This window comes from Chrysochloris asiatica, unplaced genomic scaffold (genome assembly GCF_000296735.1).
Source record: "Chrysochloris asiatica unplaced genomic scaffold, ChrAsi1.0 scaffold00388, whole genome shotgun sequence".
NCBI lineage: Eukaryota > Metazoa > Chordata > Mammalia > Afrosoricida > Chrysochloridae > Chrysochloris > Chrysochloris asiatica.
In genome coordinates, this window is record NW_006408906.1 from 1,153,719 (window position 1) to 1,173,118 (window position 19,400).

The following is a 19,400-nucleotide window of genomic DNA, read 5'->3' on the forward strand; positions in this document are numbered from 1 at the left end:
TAAGTCCTGATTCACTTTCAACAAACAAGGTTGTGTTATCTGCTTATAGCAGGTTGTTAATGAGTTTTTCTCCAATCCTGATGCTACATTTTTCTTCATATGATCCAGCTTCTCAGATTATTTGTTCAGCATACAGACTGAATAAATATGTTAAAAGAATACAACCCTGGTGCACACCTTTCTTAATTTTAAACCATTCGATGTTCCCTTTTTCTGTTCGAACAGCTGCTTCAATGGTCTATGTACAGGTTCCTCATGAGCGCAGTTAAGTGCTCCAGAATATTCATACTTCGCAATGTTGTCCGTAGCTTGTCATGAGCCACACAATAGGAAGGTCTTTGCATAGTCAATAAAGCACAAGTAAACATCTTTCTGGTTTTCTCTGCTTTCAGTCAAGATCCATCTGACATCAGAAATCGTATGTCTCATTCCACATCCTCTTCTTAAACTGGCTTGAACCTCTGGAAGTTCTCTGTCAACGTATTCTTGTAGCCATTTCTGTATTACCTTTAGTAGTACAGGAATGTCAATGATATTGTCTGATGAATTTCACTTTCTGCTAGGTCACCTCTCTCTTGAATGGGCCCAAATACATCAATTACTTTTTTGCAAATTCAGGCTGAAGCTGAAAAAAATGAAAATGAATCACCAGAGTCAAAATATGACCTTGACTATATCCCACCTAAATTTAGAGTTCGTTTCAATAACAGACTTGATGCATTAGACACCAAAGACAAAAAAACAGAAAACTTGTGGGATGAATATCAAGAATGTCATACAGAAAGAAGACAAGACAGAAGGAAAACACTAAAATGGATATCCGAAGAGACTCTGAAACTTGCTTTCCAGCATAAAGATGCTAAAGCAAATGGAAGAAATGAGGAGGTACAAGAGCTGAACAGAAAATTTCAAATGGCAGCTCCAGGAGACAAAGTCAAATATTACAAAGAAATGTACACAGACCTGTTAGAAACGCAAAAGAGAACAACACTCTCAGCATTTCTCAAGCTGAGGGAACTGACGAACAATTCACACCTTGACTTGCGGTATTGAAGGATTTTATGGGCAAAATGGAGTCCTGGTGTGGTGCTGTGGGTTAATGTGCTGGACTGCAAAGACGCTTTGAATCACAAGGCCAGCAATTCAAGCTTACCAGCTACTCCTTGGAACTCCTATACAGGATCAGTATGGGTTGGAGTCCACTCAACAGCACACATTAACAATAACAACAATGGGCAAAATACTGAACAATGAAGAATGCATGAAAAGAAGATGGAAAGAAAACACAGAGTCACAACACCAAAAAGAAACGATCGATGTTCAACCATTTCAAGAGATAGCAAATGACCTAGAGCCAGGAAGGAAGTAGATAAAGGTACATTGAAGTCATTGGCAAAGATCAAGGCACTGGGAATTGATGGAATACAAATTGAAATCTTTGTATTTCATCTATGCCAAGAAATTTGGAAGACAGCTACCTGGCCTACTGACTGGAAGAGATTTGTATGTGTTAATCTTTAAAGGAGCAGAAAATCTCGTCTTATTTCTGTGTATCATTCAGTGTGAACCTTGCAGTTAGCAGTCCAGTGCTTATTGAATAGTCCCAGCTGGTATTGAACCTGGTAGTCAATATAAAAATTATTAATAATATGCTTTGTATTATGTTTCCCTACCAAGTCTCTCAAATCCAATGTGTATTGTAAACTAGATTCAAAATAGCCACATTTTAAGTTCTCAAGAGTCCTTTGTAACCTATTGGATAGCACAGCTTTAAATAATTGTTGGGGTTAAGACTGACTTCATGTTGGAAAAAAATGGGGCAGATTCATGTCAATTACATACCATAATAGTAACATACATTTTGAACTGAAGGTCTGTGAAAATGAGGGAAAAATCCCTTAATAAGATGGATTGACACAATAGCCACACCATATCAAAGATCAGGAGCAGGCAGTGTTTTCTTCTGTGATATGTAAGGTCATCATGAGGCAGACTAACAACAACAACAACAGTGTATTATAAACAGGTGGTTGGATTCGCCCCTGACTTGCATCCTTGGGCTCTGGGGCACCTCCTCTTGTAATCCTGCTTGGACAGGGGCCCACTGAGGACCTGCCGCAAACCTGTTAAACCCTGCTGCAAAGTCTGGATAGCTGTGATTTGCTCAGAGTACCCCCAGGACTGGTAGCATAAACTGTTTATTTGTACACTCCCCAGAGGGAAAGGCCAGAGATTGACACAGGTGTCCTGCTCTTCTCCACCCTGCTTGATATTACTTTCCAGCCAGGTGAGTGATTGAAATCGTGCATCAAGCAATTTAGTGATCAATCTGCTTTAGGGTCCTTACACCGGAATAATAATAGTGACTGTTGCACTGTCATAAACAGACAAGAAAGGTCAGAGCCACATGCTGTGCAGGCAGAGAGCCCATCAGAATGAAAGGGAATTGCCACCTGTCCTGAAAATGAGGCTCAGCATGAGAGGGATGAAAGAATGCTGGACTGAAAAGCAAGAAACCTGTGTTCTAACTTGGACTCTGCATATTAACTAGTGCTGTGGTCATGTAAGAGCCACTTAACTCCTGTGGGCCCAGGTCTACCAGGGATAGACTGACAACATCCAGAGGTTTCTCTGAGCCTTAGCAGATTCCATACAGATGCGTCTTGGGCCCTGATGAACATTTCTCATGATCTCCTAAAAAAAAATTTTTTTTTAATGTTTTATTGTGAATTATATGATAGTTTACATGGGAGAACATTATTTTTACATTCATCCTATTGTATATCATTTCATTGCCATGGTTACAATCCCCTCCATGCATCATCAACCAACCAAAGGGTATACCCTACAAGCCTGCACCCCAGTTATCAGCACACAGCCCCTCTCCCTGTCTGAATCTGAAGTCCCCAGCTGCTTTGTCTCTCCACATCATAGTCTCTGCCTCCATCTCATGCATCACTGCTTCTCTGGGTGAGGGTCCTGCTTGACACTCTTCTTTCTCCCTTGATGGTCCCAGGGATCTCCGCTCCTAGACTGGAAAATTAATCACTCCCCTCCTTGCTACAAAACATCTACCTTTACAATTCCAATCTCATAGAAATTTAAACTGTAAGGAATTACAGTTAGCATCTATTCAACAAATAAAAACTGTATAGGATTTTGTAGCCTTCATATCTTTTTTACTCTCACAGTCCTGGCGAGGCACTATAAGATAAGCACTGGATGGCTAACCTAAAATGTTAGTGTTTTAAGCCCACAAGTTGCTCCTTGGAAGCCATATACAAGATCACTTTGAGTCAGAACCAACTGGACAGTACATAACAAATCTTATCTAGTACTTATTTTCAGGTCCTCTGAATCTAATTTTATTTTAAAGCAATTTTTTCTTTCCTTTTTTTTTTTTTGGATTGTAGCCATTTCCCATAGACTTAAAAATACCTACTTTAAAAAAGTGCCTATATATCAGATCAATTTATGTATTTCAACTCATCTGACTTCTGGATGAATTATCATAATCCTTATGCCAGATAATATTTATGTAACATTTCTTATGTGTCTGGCACTGTAAGTAAGAGCTTTGTCTGACTCACTCCCTTTAATCCTCACAATGATGATTTTGCAAAAGGTATAGTTATCATATACAGTTTTCTCATGCTGGAATTAAGGCATAAAGTGATTGAGTAAATGTATCCAAGATGAAGGAGTTTATAAGGGAGAAGACAGAGAAATATGAAGAAAGCCTATCAATGCCTCTCAGTGGGTAGTAAGCCTCTGTTTGGGAGAAGGGGGTTCATTGCCTAGATTTTCATATCATGACGGAATAATGGATTTAGGAATAGATTTCAGGCCTCTGAGGTCCAGTTTTAGTGAGACTTTACTTTTTAATTTTTTTTTTTTTTAATTTCCCATTGATAATAGAGTTCCCAGTAAAGAACATTTAAGAGGAGAATTACAGAAACATCACCTAAAAAACACTGAAAACATTATCCCTTGAGTAATTTTTGAAAACATAAACTAATTTAAAAGAAAGTTCTCTTAAATGTTATGTTTATGGTTACAATGATAACAAAGATAAAAAAAAAAAAAAGCTTTACATTAGTGCTGTGTGCTGTTTTTTCCTTTGTGGGACTTCAAATTTCAGAAATAAAGAAAATTGTTTTCTCTTGAATTCATCTTTTGTAACAAGTCCAATGAATAGTCATTTAGATAAATGATTTGATTTACAACTTTGGGGTTAGTTGTGCTAGTTTCAGTTAAATCAAGGTGATTCAAACAAACAAAACCCAACTAGGAGATATATGTATGGTGGTGGTGGTGGTACTGTGCTGTGGAGTCAATTCCTACTCACAGTGAACCTGTATAGGGTTTCCAAGGCTGTAAATCTTTACAGGAGCAGAAAGCCTTATCTTTCTCCCACAGAACAGCTGGTAGTTTCAAGCTGTTGACCTTAGGGTTAGCAGCTTGACTCATAACCATTACGCTACCAAAGCACCTTAGAAGTTATATGTATAAGCAATGCCATTGTTTGGTGTTGCAGTGTGAAAAAATTCGACCTTGTCTTTTAAATTCCTGATTTAATCAGCACATTTATTATAAAAGGAAGCCCAAATAAACAGATAATTTTTAGAAGTAATGATGTTTATATCCAAATAATACTTCTGATTTGACAAGTTTTCACAATTTGGTGCTATAATTCCATTGCCAAAACTGATTTTAACAGGTTGTATTGCTTCTGTAAGCTCTCTTAATATCCTTTGAGATCAGGAATCAGGCTGACAGTTATGATACAGAAGATTGACTAATGGCCTTCACTCTTGACACATTGCTTGCATGCTCAGTTCATCAGGAGGCTTATTACACGGCCCTTCTGTTCCAAACAACTGGGCTTGGCACAAGGCTGGACAAGCCAGGGTCATTGCTTCTGCAGGAGTTCCTGGTCTCATGGAGAAGACAGACAATCAGTGACTTGTGATCACACCCTTTACTTGCAGCTGTGCCTCCTGGTGTGTCTATAGCTGGTATCTGAAAATAGCCACCCCACCTGTCTCTCATTGCTACATTCCAGTCTGGGGTGCTTGCTGCTTCCATTACCAGCAAATCACAATCCTATCATGACATGAGCAGTTGTGTTTTCTGAATTATATAACTATCTATAATACCTTCTAACTCGCAAAAGCAAGGATTATTAATTTGAGATTTCTACACGGTGAAATTTCTGATCAGTTAAGGATTTTCTTTGATTGAGGAAAATAACGAGTAGGAATTTAAAATACAAACCATTAGTTAAAGAGGAAGTAAGACTGACATCTCTTCCGAATATTAATTTCTAAGGTGATATTTATTACAACAGAATGAAATCTATACCCTATAAAATTGTTTAGATTTTCTACATTTCAATATATTCCAGTATGTATAACTAGATATTAGAAGAGCATTTTTCTCACACCTATTAAAATACTTGGGGTCCTGATGTGAAGCTGTGGGTTAATGCGCTAGACTACAAGTTTAGTTTAAACCACAAGGTCGGTGGTTCAAGCTTACCACCCACTCCTTGGAAACCCTATGCTATGAATCTGAACTGACTGGAAGGCACTTAAAAACAACAATTAGAGTACCTACTCGAAAGCTATTTTATGTCCTTCATTCTTTAATTGTTGAGTTGTCTATTGTGCGCTAGACAGTGGACATTTAACAGAGAACAAAATTAAATTCCTTGTGGATCTTCAAATCTCAATTTTTTGAGATAGGAAAACAAAATAAGCAATTAAATATATACTATGTACAGTAGTGACAAGTGCCAATGCAGCAGGATAAGGAATAGAAGATGAGGGAGTGTTTATACAGAGGGAGAAATGCTTTTCTATACAGGGTTGTTCCAGAAGGTATCTCTGATTAGGTGATGCAGATACCTTTCAGTTGGATATCTCCTAGGATCTTGCTGCTGCACTTTGCATAAAAGGAGCCCTAATTCTTGCAGACTTATCCCATATAAAAAAACTTATATGTCCTTCTCTGCTTTTATCCACTCTCTCCCATTAACTTATCATAGAGTATAGTATTTCTACAAACACTCTATTTTCAACTAATGTTTTACACCTAATATTTTAACCTCACATTCTTCTAGCTTGGTTCTTTTTGTCTAAATCTGTCTTTGAGTTTTAGTTAAGTTGGTTTGAAATTAATTACATAGCGTCATCATCATCTCCCACTTTAGAACTATGTGCATTTGAGTGTTTACCTTGAAGTCTTTTTGAACTACCTCAGAAGGAGGAAAGTTCTAACCTGATTCATTTCTTTCCTATGCTTCAGAATCTCTTAGTGTAAACGCAGCCTTTTATATATGAAGTAATTGCATAATAGCTTTTGAAAACTGGTGTCATTGGCCTCAGATTTCTTAAGTCTAGCTGCTCATTCCAGCATAGCCCAGCAGTAGACTGAAGAGAGAATGTTCTGGAAGATTATAGCATGGAACTTTGGAGAGTTTTAGAATGTGTTAATTTGCAATAACATAGGTAATAATATGGTGTTGCTATTTTCGTGTTTATCCATGACCTGGATAGAATATGAAATAATATTGTGACTTTTGAATCTGGGATTTCCAGGGATGTTAAAAAGAAATAAAATTGTTTTAATATGGTCAAGGAAACAAATTAAGAGTTTTATTCTTTACATTATGAGTCAAAAAGTGTAGAAAGTAGATGTTCATAGATAGTCAACATACCCAGTCAGATAAGTTAAAAAAGCAATTTCAGAAAATGTAGCTGGATAAATACCACTCTTTTTATTTGTGTTGGAATGAACTTGTCCCATGCTAGTATAGAAATAACAAAGGAAACAAATGCTTTTAAACGTTGCTGTGATCAGGGAGAAATATAGCATTTCTATTTATAACTTGCACAGAGTCCCACATAAAAATAGCTCCAACCAACAGATTTGCTCATATCTGGAATACAAAGTTGTTGCTGCCAGTGATTTGAGGAATTCTAATGAGAAGAACAACAGCACTGGTAAATATTGAAAATTTATCATCATTCCTTTTACTGTAGTCTTTATATGGGAAGAAAATTACAGTGAGTAGAAAGTCCTGGCTATTTTTAATGAAAAGAATGCCTTTATGCCCTTCAACCCCACCCCATGATGGTTATATTTTTAGTTGTATCTCTGTGTGAAATATTTGTCAAGCTGAATAGATTTAACATTTCATCTTTCTAAAGACTAATTTCTTGTGATTGCTGTGACCGTAAAATGATTAAGAACCCTCAAAATTAATAGAAACAATTCTCTCATTTTCAGCGAACCTTCTTGGGCTCTGCCAGTTTTAAAGTCGGAGAGCTGCTAAAGTCTAAGGAGCAACTGTTGGCCCTGAGCTTGAGGTGGGTCTAGAATGCTGTTTAAGCTAACACTCTGTGATATTTGTTAATGGCCATTTGTCTCTCTATGTCACAATTCTCACAGTTGTTTTAGATATCAACTCTCAAATTTGTTATGACTATAACAAGTTAGAATGAAACAACACTCAAGTTCACATTCAAGTTTGCATTTCAGCTTATGAGAAATTATCAAGCCTTGAATGAAATACAATTATATTAGCAGTAACGCAATGATATTCTTTGAAATTAGGGAAGTGATAAATAATATTGATGGTTATATTATTAAAATATGTTAGTGTTGATTGTAAACATGTTACTTTTTAAAGATCAAGTTTGTTTCTAGAATTGAAATGTTTATAAAAGGCAACGTTGTAGACTTGTAATAATGAATAGTAAACTGGTTATTTTTTCTTATTAGCTTATTTTGGAGATATATTCGTACTGTTAAACATGGATCACTTCTAAGTTAAAATAGACTCATATAGAAACAAACAATAGATCATAATTAATTTGGAGTATGAGTACAAATTTGTTTTGATATATTAGATGTGACAGCAGTCTTCACAAATTTCATAATATTTTAATATTAAGAAATATTGAATAGGATGAATATTTCTTTTAAGCTTCATAATAAATTTGAAATATTATTTAGTTTCCAACAGCAAAATAACTTTTAAAATTGTGAACACGTGAAGAACACTGTGCTTCAGTATTTGTATATTGTAAGTAAATTTTAAAATTGTGTAGAATACTATTTGCAAATCTTAAGAAGCTCTCATAAATGAAATATAATGACTATTTTCAGAGAAGCAACAATGTCTTAAGTTTGTTTACCTTCCCCCCACCAAGAACTTGCCACCAACAATTTATTTCAGTAATGATGTGGCTTATGATGGAATCTGCACTGCTGACTTCTCTTTTTCTGATTTTCCTTGATCCTTAGAGCTTTGCCTTGTGATATAAGAAATAACATACATTAATCTAAAGTAAGACATATTCCAAGCAGAAAAATAAATATTGTCAGGTTCTGATGAGGCTGTCATCTGTCTAGGTTCTTTTAGGTTGTGTCTTTTAAATATCTGTTCTTGTGTTGCTTTTGTTGTTACAGTTTGTTTGGAAAGGCATTTAAATTCTATATAAAGATGTTTACATTATACATGTATATATTATATATCTTATATGTGTCATTGAAGGAGCTCTGGTAGCGTACTGGTTACGAATCTGGCTGCAAACCTCAGGGTCAGCAGTTTGAAACTACTAGCTGTTCCGCGGAAGAAAGATGAGGCTTTCTGCTCCCAGAAAGATTTACAGCCTCAGAAACCCTGTGCAGGGTCTCTATGAGTCGGAACCAACTCCACGGCACATAACAACAACAACAACAACATATATGTCACAAAAGATACTTTACAACTTTGGGATGTTAGCTCAATAAATCTCTGCTATTGCTTTTATTTATGTTTGAAAGCATGAAAAAAGTAGCATTAAAAACAAGAAACAAAAACAGACTAGGTGTAAATGCCACTGATATCTTAAAAATATCTATTACCAACCTAGCCTGACCGTTGGCTAGACTGCTGGACCTGGAGTCGTGAGCTAACTTAGAACAACTAGTGGTTCACATGATTTCTAGTAAGATATGAAGTGACTCGATAACATTTGTGGAAAAGTTCCATTAGGTTTTCCTTTCATTTTTCCATGAGCTTTTTGAAGCCTCCTCATACACAGCATTTTCTTCCTCATGTTGCCACTTTAAAGCTACAGTATTGATTGTGCCATAACCATCATTAGCATTAGCAGCATATTACATAATGGTACAAGATTTAGATGCAGATATTAAAGCTAAAATCAAGAGAGGAGGAATCTTTAGTGAATGAATACTAGTGAACACACACAATTTCTTAGGGGAGGACAGAAGGAAAGGGGTTAAGTTTAAAGCACTGCCCTTGCATGAAAATGAATCCTGTAATTTCAGGTTTATGTGAAATCAAGACAAAATACCACTTTTAATTTTAATACCCTTGATTCCTAGCCATTTGGTTTGTGTTATAGAAAAGGAAAAACCATTTTAACAACAAATTTTGTAACTTTCTAGAAAAAAACCACACAACAATTTTAGAAAACCAACCTTGTAATGGCTAGGTTATTCTTTCTTTCTTTTTTGTGCATTGTCAAATGTGTGGACTTCTCTTCTTATGAATGAAACAGACTATAGATTGATAATAGCCTTCTGATTTGTGGTTCAAGATTTTTATTTCTCATGTAATTTAGCTTCTTTCTACTGACTCTGTGGTCTCTGAGGTATACTGGAAGAATTGGAAGAAAGGTCAGGAGCAGTAAGCATTTTGTGCTTATTTGTATTTTTAAAAACATTCCTTTGCCTTGATTTTATCTTTATTTAATTTGAATTCTCAGTGTTATTTTTTTTTAAAACAATGGTGATTCTCCAATTTCTATAAAACGAGTTCACAGACGTAAAAATATATTTGTAGTTGGCATTCTTTGGCAGTGAATTTGAATTTCTTCTTGACTTTTTTCAGATTTCCCAATTCAGTGTCGTTATGCTGGAGCTCATGTTTTCTCCTTTGCATTATTTCTTATCAGGATAAATCAAATTCTGAAACTTTTCTAACTAGTTGAATCAAGAACATCATGGATTCATGTGACTACTGTGCCTATGTGCTTTGAACTGGAGATCCAGCGCTAGGGGATTTTATATTTTTACCTAAAATTTGTAAACTTAGATTCCAATTTCATGAAGTGCAATAATGTGCATTTTTGACATTATAGGCTAAATTTTTTTGCATATATAAGGAGAAGTATCTTCAGTATATAAAGTAGTGGTGGTAGTGGTTATGTGCTTTGAAGTCAGTTCTGACTCGCAGTAAGCCTGTATAGGGTTTCCAAGGCTGTAAATATTTATGGGAGCAGAAAGCCTCATCTTTCTCTTACAGAATATCTGGTAGTTTAAAACTGCTGACCTGGTTGTTAACAGTCCAGCTTATAATGCACTATGCTACCAAAGCTCCTTATATAAAGTCGTCCCTGATAATGTACTCAACTGACTATGAAGTGGGTTCTGACTCATAGTGAATCAGTATAGGGTTTCCTAGACTAAAAATATGGGAACAGAGAGTTTCTCTTTCTCCAACAGAGCAACTAGTGTATTTGAACTGCTGACCTTGTAAGTAGTCCAGATCTTATCCTACAGTGCCACCAGGGACTTAAATAGATAGTTTATTTAGTTTCTATTTGAGAGTTCTAGCATAAAATTTGCTTTGCTACTTTACATTTTGGTAGTATTCTCCTCTGAGATTATGTTCCTTTGGATGTCTATTATGTTTCCTGTTTTCGTTCACTAGTTCATCACTGTACACCTGTATCTTCTATTATGTGGGTACTTTCATGGAAGTCATGTAATTGTGGGCATGCAAGACACTGGATAATTTTATGATAATAATAACATCAAGAACATACTATTTTGCTATGCTTTGATGAGTATATTAAAATATTTTCTCATTATTGACTGTTCTCAACTAGATTATTATTATTTCCCCATTATATAAATTAGGAACCTGAGATCTAGAAATTGGCTAAGTAACCATTAACACAGTCAACATGCTAAGCATTGCAGTTGCGAAGGTATAATGATACACATTTTTTCCTGCAAAGCTAATGCTCTTCATAATTTATTTTTATCTCTTTTGACAATTGAGAACTAGTTACAAAAAAAAAAAACAAAAAAAACGAGGACTAGTTAAAAAATATGTGACACTTCACAAAGCTTGTTAATGGCAAATATGACTTTGACAATACCGAAATAGATGTCAGCAGAGAATCTGAAACTTAATTTCCAGCATGAGGATGCTAAAGCAAATGGAAGAAATGAGGAGGTAAAAGAACTGAGTAGAAAATTTCAAATGGCAGCTTGAGAAGACAAAGTCAAAATGAAATATGCAAATATGTGGAGTTAGAAAACAAAAAGGAAAGGTACGCCACTCAGCATTCCTCAAGCTTAAAGATCTGATGGAAAAAATCAAGCCTTGACTTGCAATACTTAAGGATTCTTTGGGCAAAATTTTTAATGATGCTGAATGAGTCAAAAGAAGATGGAAATAATATGCCGAATCACAGTACCAAAAATAAATGGTTGATGTTCAACCATTTCAAGAGGCAGCATATGATCAAGAGCCAATGGTACTGAAGGAAGAAGTTCACTGTGCACTGAAGGCGCTGGCAAATTGATGGAATACAAATCAAAGTCTTTCAACAAACTGAGGTAACTCTGGAGACACTGACTTATCCATGCCAACAAATTTGGAAGACAGCTACTTGACAAACTGGAAGAAATCCATATTTGTGCCAATTCCAAAGAGAGGTGACCCAACAGAATGCAGAAATTATCAGACAATATGATTAATATCACATGCAAGTAAAATTATGATAAAGATAATTCAGAAGTGCTGTAACAGTACATTGGCAGGTAACTACCAGAACTTCAAGCTAGATTTAGAAAAGAATGTGGAATGAGGATATCATTGCTGATGTCAGATAGATCTTGGCTGAAAGCAGACACAACCTGAGATATCTTTACTTGTGCTTTATTGACTATGCACAGGCTATTGACTGTGAGGATCATGACAAGCTATGGACAACATTGTGGGGAATGAGTATTTCAGAACATTTAATTGTGCTCATGAGAAACGTATACATGGTTTGAATTATTGTGCTAGAGAAGAATGTTATAGGTACCATGGACTGCTAGAAGAACAAATAAATCTGTGTTGGAAGAAGTACATCCAGAATGGTCCTTGGAAGCCAGGATGGCCAGACTTTGTCTCTTATACTTTGAACATATTATCAGGAGAGACCAGTCCCTGGAGAAGGAAATCCCTAACGTGATTGATTGGCATTGTGGCAGCAACAGTGGGCTCAAACATATCAGCAATTGTGAGGATGATGCAGGACTAGAATGTGTTGTGTTCTCTGGTATACTTAGGGTCACTGTGAGTTGGAATCAACTTGACAGCATTTAACAACAACTACAACAACTAGTAGGTCCAAGATCACTTATTCACTGTTTCGTCTTCTTCTTATTTTTTATTTCACCACAGTGCCTGATCTTGCAGGAAATTATGGCTCCCTGAGTGTTGGCATACTGTGGAGAACTCAGAAAGATTACCCATGATCACAGAAAGTGGGAACCAGCCTGCTAAGTTAAGGGAAACCTGTGAAAGCTATCCTTAGTTTATACTATGGCATTATCAGGCCCTTGTTGTTGTTGTTGTTGTTGTTGTTATGAGCTGTTGAATTGGTTCCGACTCATAGTGACCCTGTATAGGGTCTCCAAGGAGCAGCTAGTCAGCTTGAACCATCAACTTTATGATTCAAACCTACCTTGTAGTCCAGCACATTAAACCACAGTGCCACAAAAGATTCTCTAAGCTCTTGACAGTCATTTGTTGGACACTAACCTGCTCAGAATCTCTTGGGATCATAAAAGCAGAAATTTAAGCATCCTAATTACTACCATGAAGTCCTGGTGTGGCACAGTGTGTTCATGTGCTGAACTGCAAGGTTGATTTGAACCGCGAGGTTGGTGGCAATTCAAGCTCAACAGCAGCTCCTCTGAAAACCTATACAGGTTACTCTAGGTCAGAACTGACTCTATAGCACTTTACAACAACAATTACTACCATATTATTGTTTAATAAACACAATGGAAAAATTAGATTTATCTCTTGGAATGGGATCAGAAAGCAAGAAAAAATTGCAAGAATATATGATATTTCTCTTAAAATATTCAAACAGTTACAAAGAATATTTCCTTGTCAGAAGTACTGAGGTAGATGGAATCATTTACCTTGTCTTGGTTTTGCTGTGCATCTCTTTTCAGGTTGGATTTCATTTCGTGATCATTCATTTAGCAAACATTGGTTAAGAACTTTCAGTATGCCAAGTCTTATAAGTTTCAGAGAATTAAAAAAAAAAAAAAAAAGAGAGCAGACTAGATTTTATGTATTTTAATTTTAATGACCCATATTATTAATTGGAGTCTAAGTATGGTACTGTGGTTAATGTGCTGGACTGTGAGGTTGGTTTGAACTGCAGGGTCAATGGTTTAAACTCACCAGCTGCTCCTCAGAAACCCTATTACACTGTTACTGTGAGTCAGAACCAACTCGAAGGCACTTAACAACAACAGCTACAGTATTAATTGAGCACCTACTCACACTTAAGGGTTATTCTAGGTGAATATAATGAATGATTTTATTTAATACAAGTAGCATTATAATATCCATTTTAAATCAAATTGGTCAAGATACCATCACTGATAATTGTACAAGTTGAATTAGAACTCAGTTTAATCTGAGTCCAGAGCCTATTCTGTTTTTTGTTTTTTTTTGTTTGTTTGTTTTTACTATCTAATAGGAGGCTTGCAACCTAAATTCTCCATTGTATATTCTATTCCTTGGAGAGTTGTTGAGGCTTCAACTATTAGTTATTAGTGCTTTGTCTTAATATTCATTTTTATGTGCCTGTAACTTTATAATTGTTATTGTTGTTGTTTGGTTCTGACTTATAGCGACCTGATGAAAAATACAACAAAATGCTACTCGGTCATGTGCCTACCTCCTAATAGTTACACTTGAGGCCATTGCTGTTGCCACCGTGCTAGTCCATCACATAGGGGGACTCTCTCTTTTTTCTGACCCTCCACTTTACCAGGCATGATGTTCTTCTCCAGGAACTGGTCCCTCTTTATAAAATATCCTAAATATGAGATGTGAAATCTGGTCATCCTGTCTTCCAAGAAGCATTCTGGTTTTGTTTGTTCTTCTGGAAGTCCATGGTACTTTTAATATTCTTCACCAACACCACAACTCAATTCATTACCTCTTCTGTAATCTCTCGTATTCATTGTCTAACTTTCATACCCATATTGTTGTTGTTGCAAAGTGCCGTCAAGTTGGTTCTGATCCATAGCTACCCTGTATAAAATTTCCGTGGAGCAAGCTGTGGTGAGCTTGAACTGCCAACCTTGCAATTCAATTGGCTTTGCATTCTGGAGCATTAACCCACAGCACCACACCAGAACTTGTTGTTGTTGTTGTTGTTGTTAGGTGCCATCAACTCAGTAACAACTCATAGTTACCTTATGCACAGCAGAACGAAACACTGCCCGATCCTGGGCCAACCTCACTACTGTTGCCACACTTGAGTCCATCGATGCTGCCACTTGACCAGTCCATCTCGTTGGGGATCTTCCTCTTTTTCTCTGACCCTCCACCTTACCAAACATGATGTCCTCCAGCAACTGGTCCCTCCTGACAATATGTCTAAAGTATGAGAAAAGAAGTTTGACTATCTTGGCCTCCAAAGAGCACTCTGGCTGCACTTCTTCCAAAACGGATCTATTGGTTCTTTTGGTATCCCATAGCACTTTCAATATTCTTCTCCAACACAATAACTCAAAAGCATCAATGCATCTACGGTCATCCTTATTCACTGTCCAGCTTTCACATACTTATGAGGTTCTTGAAAATAGCACGGCTTGGATCAGGCACACCTTAATCGTCAAGCTGCCATCTTTGTTCTTCAACACTTTAAAAAGGTCTTGTGTAGCAGATTTGCCTAATGCAATATATCCTTTGATTTCTTGATTGCTGCTTCCACGAGTGTTGACAGTTGATCCAAGAAGAATGAAGTCCTTGATAACTTCATTCTTTTCTCCATTGATAAGAATGTTGTTCATTGTCCAGTGGTGAGGATTTTTGTTTTCTTTACATTGAGATGTAATCCATACTGAAGGCTGTGCTCTATGATCTTCATCAGTAAATATTTTAAGTCCTCTTCACTTTCAGCAAGCAAGGTTGTATCATCTGCATATCGCAGGTTATTTAATGAATCTTCCTCTAATCCTGATGCCACGTGTTTCTTCATATAACATAGCTTCTTGTATTATTTGCTCAGCATACAGGTTATATAAGTATGGTGAAAGAATACAACCTTGTCACACACCTTTTTTAATTTTAAACCATTCAGTGTTCCCATGTTCTGTTCGAACAACTGCCTCTTGGTCCAGGTACAGATTCCTCACAAGCACAAATAAGTGTTCCGAATACTCATACTTCACAATGTTGTCCATAACTTGTCATGAACCACACAATCAAAAGCCTTTGTGTATTCAATAAAGCACAGGTAAACATCTTTCTGATATTCTCTGCTTTCAGCCAAGATCCATCAGACATCAACAATGATATCCCTCATTCCACGGCATCTTCTGAATCCAGCTTGAACCTCTGGAAGTTCTCTGTCAATGTATGCTTGCAGCCATTTCTGTATTACCTTTAGTAAAACTTTACTCATCTGGGATATCAAAGAGATTGTCCGATGATTTCTGCATTCTCTTTGGTTACCTCTCTTTGTAATGGGAACAACTGCAGATCTCTTCCAATCAGTTGGCCAGATAGTTGTCTTCCATATTTCTTGGGATGGATGAGTGAGTGCCTCCTGTGCTGCCTTACTTTCTTAAAATATTTCAATTTTTATTCCATCAATTCCTAGAGCCTTGTTCTTTGCCAATTCCTTCAACGCACCTTGGATTTCCTTCTTCAGTGTCATTGGCTCTTGATCATATGTTACCTCTTGAAACGGTTGAACATTAACCATTTCCTTTTGGTATAGTGACTCTGTGTATTCCTTCCATATTCTCTTGATGCTTTCTGCATCATTCAATAATTTGCCCAGAGAATCTTCCAATAACAAAAGTTGACGCTTGACTTTTTTCTTCAGTTCCCCCAGCTTGACAAATGCTGAGCATGTTCTTCCTTTTTGAGTTTCTGATTCCAGATCTTTGCACATTTTATTGTAATATTTGGATTTATATTCCCAAACTGACCTTTGAAATTTTCTGTTCAGCTCTTGTACCTCCTCATTTTTGACCCATTTGCTTTAGCATCTGTACACTGGAGAGCAAGTTCCAGTGTCTCTTCTGACAGTCATTTTGACCTTTTCCATCTTTCTTATCTTCTTAGTGACTTTTTGCTTTCTTCAAGTATGATGCTCTTGATGTCATTCCACAACTCTTCTGGTCTTCTGTCTTTAGTGTTTAATGTATCAAATCTGTTCTTCAGATGATCTGTAAATTCAGGTGGGCTATATTCAAGGTCATATTTGGCTCTCATGGACTTGTTTTCATTTTCTTCAGTTTCAGTTTGAATTTGCATATTGGTAATTGATGGTCTGATCCACAGTCTGCCCCTGGCCTTGTTTTGACTAGTTATATGGAGCTTTTCCATCATCTCTTTCCGCAAATGTAGTCAATTTGATTTCTATGTATTCTATCTAATGAGGTCCATGTGTATAGTCATCTCTTATGCTGTCTAAAGATGGTATTTGAAATGAAGAAATCATTGGTTTTGCAGAATTCTATCATGTGTTCTCCAGCATCATTCCATGTTCTGATTTTCAATGGATGTTTATAGCTTTTTCTCTTCAGTTTGAGTTGTGCCCCATCAGCAAATGAAGGTCCCGCAGGCTTTACTCCATTCGCTTTATCACAGTCAACTCTACTTTGAGGAGGCAGCTCTTCCCCAGTCACATTTTGAGTTCCTTCCAGCCTGAGGGGCACATCATAGGGCACAGTGTTTCTCTGCAATTCATAAGTGTTTCAGTGACTAAATATTCAGAAGTAGTCTATCTTCCTAGTCTATCTTCATCTGGAAGCTCATCTGAAACCTGTCCACCATGGGTGACCCTGCTGGTATTTAAAATACCAGTGGCATAGCTTTTAGAATCACAGCAACTGACAAACCACCATAGTACGACAAACTGACAGATGAGTGGCGGACTAATACTAGGCTTCTGAAAATACCATGGCTTGGATCAGGGGCACCTTAGTCCTCAAGCTGACATCTTTGCTTTTGAACAGTTTTAAGAGGTCTTGTGAAGCGGTTGAACATTTGCCAAATGCATTAATGTTGTTCATTTTCTTGCCTGGTACTTCCATGAGTGTTTATGGTAGATTCAAGCAAAATGAAGTCTTTAACAACTCCATATTTTCTCCATGTATCGTGATGTTATGTACTGGACCAGTGGTAAGGGTTTTTGTTTACTTTGAAGTACAACCCATACTGTAGGTTGTGGTCTTTGATCTTCATTGTTGTTGTTCTGTCCTGTGGACTCGCTCCCGACTCATAGCCACCCTGTATAGGGTTTCTGAGACTGTAAATGTTTACGGGAACAGAAAATCTCATCGTTCTCCCATGGAACAGCTGGTAGTTTCAAACTGCTGACCCTGACCTTAGCAGCCCAGTTGGTAACCACTACACTACCAGAACTCCCTTATGATATTATTAGAGAGGTTAAATAAGTTTTGGCATATAGCTCTAATTTGGTTCAATGTACGTATTTCGTGTGGCCTGTGGATTAATGTGCTGGTCTGCAAAGTCAGTTTAAACCACAAGGTTGGTAGTTCAAGCTCACCAGCTGCTCCCTGGAAACCCTATACAGTGAATCTATAAATTGGAACCACCTCAACAGCACTTAATAACAACAACAATAAATGCAAATCTACTTCCCAGAATTTATTTCTGGATATAATCCACCTAAATTGGTAGATATACTGTAGTTTAAGCATTAAAGCATATTTGATACAAGTAACCTTCAGAGGAATGTTGTTGTTAAATGCCTTTGAGTCAGTTCTGATTCATAGGGATCCTTTATAGGGAGTCCAAGGAGAAGCTGGTGGGTTTGAACCGCTGCTGATATTGTGGTTCACAGTCCAGTGTTGACCCAACAGTGCCATACCAGGAGTCCAATAGTGAGTGATAAATTGTAATATTCTTGAAAGGATGAGAACCTTACTTGGAATTTACATTTATTTCAGTATAATTACTTTACTTGGAGCCTTTAACTTGTTTCAGCAAATTTCAGCTCACCTTAACAAGTGCTCTCGTACTTCTTTTGCAGCATTCTACATGCCACTCCCCCAAATTAAGTAAATACTTACATAACTTTATGCTGTGTAATCAAAAGATTTTTGGATACAGATGTATAAGCATTTATTTATACAATGAAAATTTATTTTATTTAGTTCATTACTTCTACCACCATTGCCCTAGTGCTTTCAAAGAACAAACATAAGACTCAGATGACCATAAATAGACTATGACACTGTGTTTTGTAATAGTCAGGATGTTATGTAATATTTAGGTATACAGGAGAGGTAGTGAAAAAATGAGACATTAGGTTTCTGTTAATTTTGTAAACTTATTTTATGTAGCACAAGCATGTGCATACCTAAAAAATTGATGGAAAAAATGGATTGAAATTATAATGGGATTTTCTGATGAATTTTTGAGCCCCATAGTATGTCTAGGTATATACACATATGCATACAGACATACATTATTGTGTGCATTAATATGTGTTTGTTCATTTCAATTATTTTATGACTGCTTTTTTTCACATACTATGAATGCTTATTTTCCATTGTTAAATGTTTCTGCTTAGAGAAGAAGATAAGATCTAAATTATGAGGTCTTTAAATTTTTACCTTTTTTATGCCTTGCTTAAACACAAACACACATGCACACATTTCAATTTTGTTTGTAGAAAACAAAATAACCAAGAAAACCAACATATTTTCATCTTCCAAAGGCATGTCATTAACTTTGGAGTTGGAAGGAATGTTAAGGAGAGGTTCCTTATAATCCAATATATAGTTTTCTGTTCAAACATAGTTGTTGTTAGCTGTTAATGGAATAGATTTCAACTCATAGTCAGTCTCTATTACAAAGTAGAGCTACCCTTTCTGGTCTCTCAATTCTGTCCTCTGCTGGTCACCTGACCTCCATTTCTTGAGATGTAAGCTTGCAGAAATCTCAGTCTGTCTTTTGATCTGTAGGTTTTAACTTCACCAACCACTATAACCCTGTGAGCCTGCAGAAGTCTTAAGTTTTCTGCTGGAACCACATATTTGGTACTTGCTTGTCCCCACAATTATATTATTACATGAGTCATTTTCTT

General features: G+C 36.6%; 1 protein-coding gene across 1 annotated transcript in view; it reads left to right on the plus strand.

Moving 5' to 3' along the window:
* Positions 1 to 19,400, plus strand: part of INPP4B (inositol polyphosphate-4-phosphatase, type II, 105kDa) — a 713,554-nt gene that overhangs the window by 232,668 nt on the left and 461,486 nt on the right. Inside the window, exon 6 of the mRNA XM_006876519.1 lies at positions 7,294 to 7,373. Within this exon, the coding sequence (XP_006876581.1) occupies positions 7,294 to 7,373 (80 nt within the window). The remainder of the gene's footprint in view (positions 1 to 7,293; positions 7,374 to 19,400) is intronic.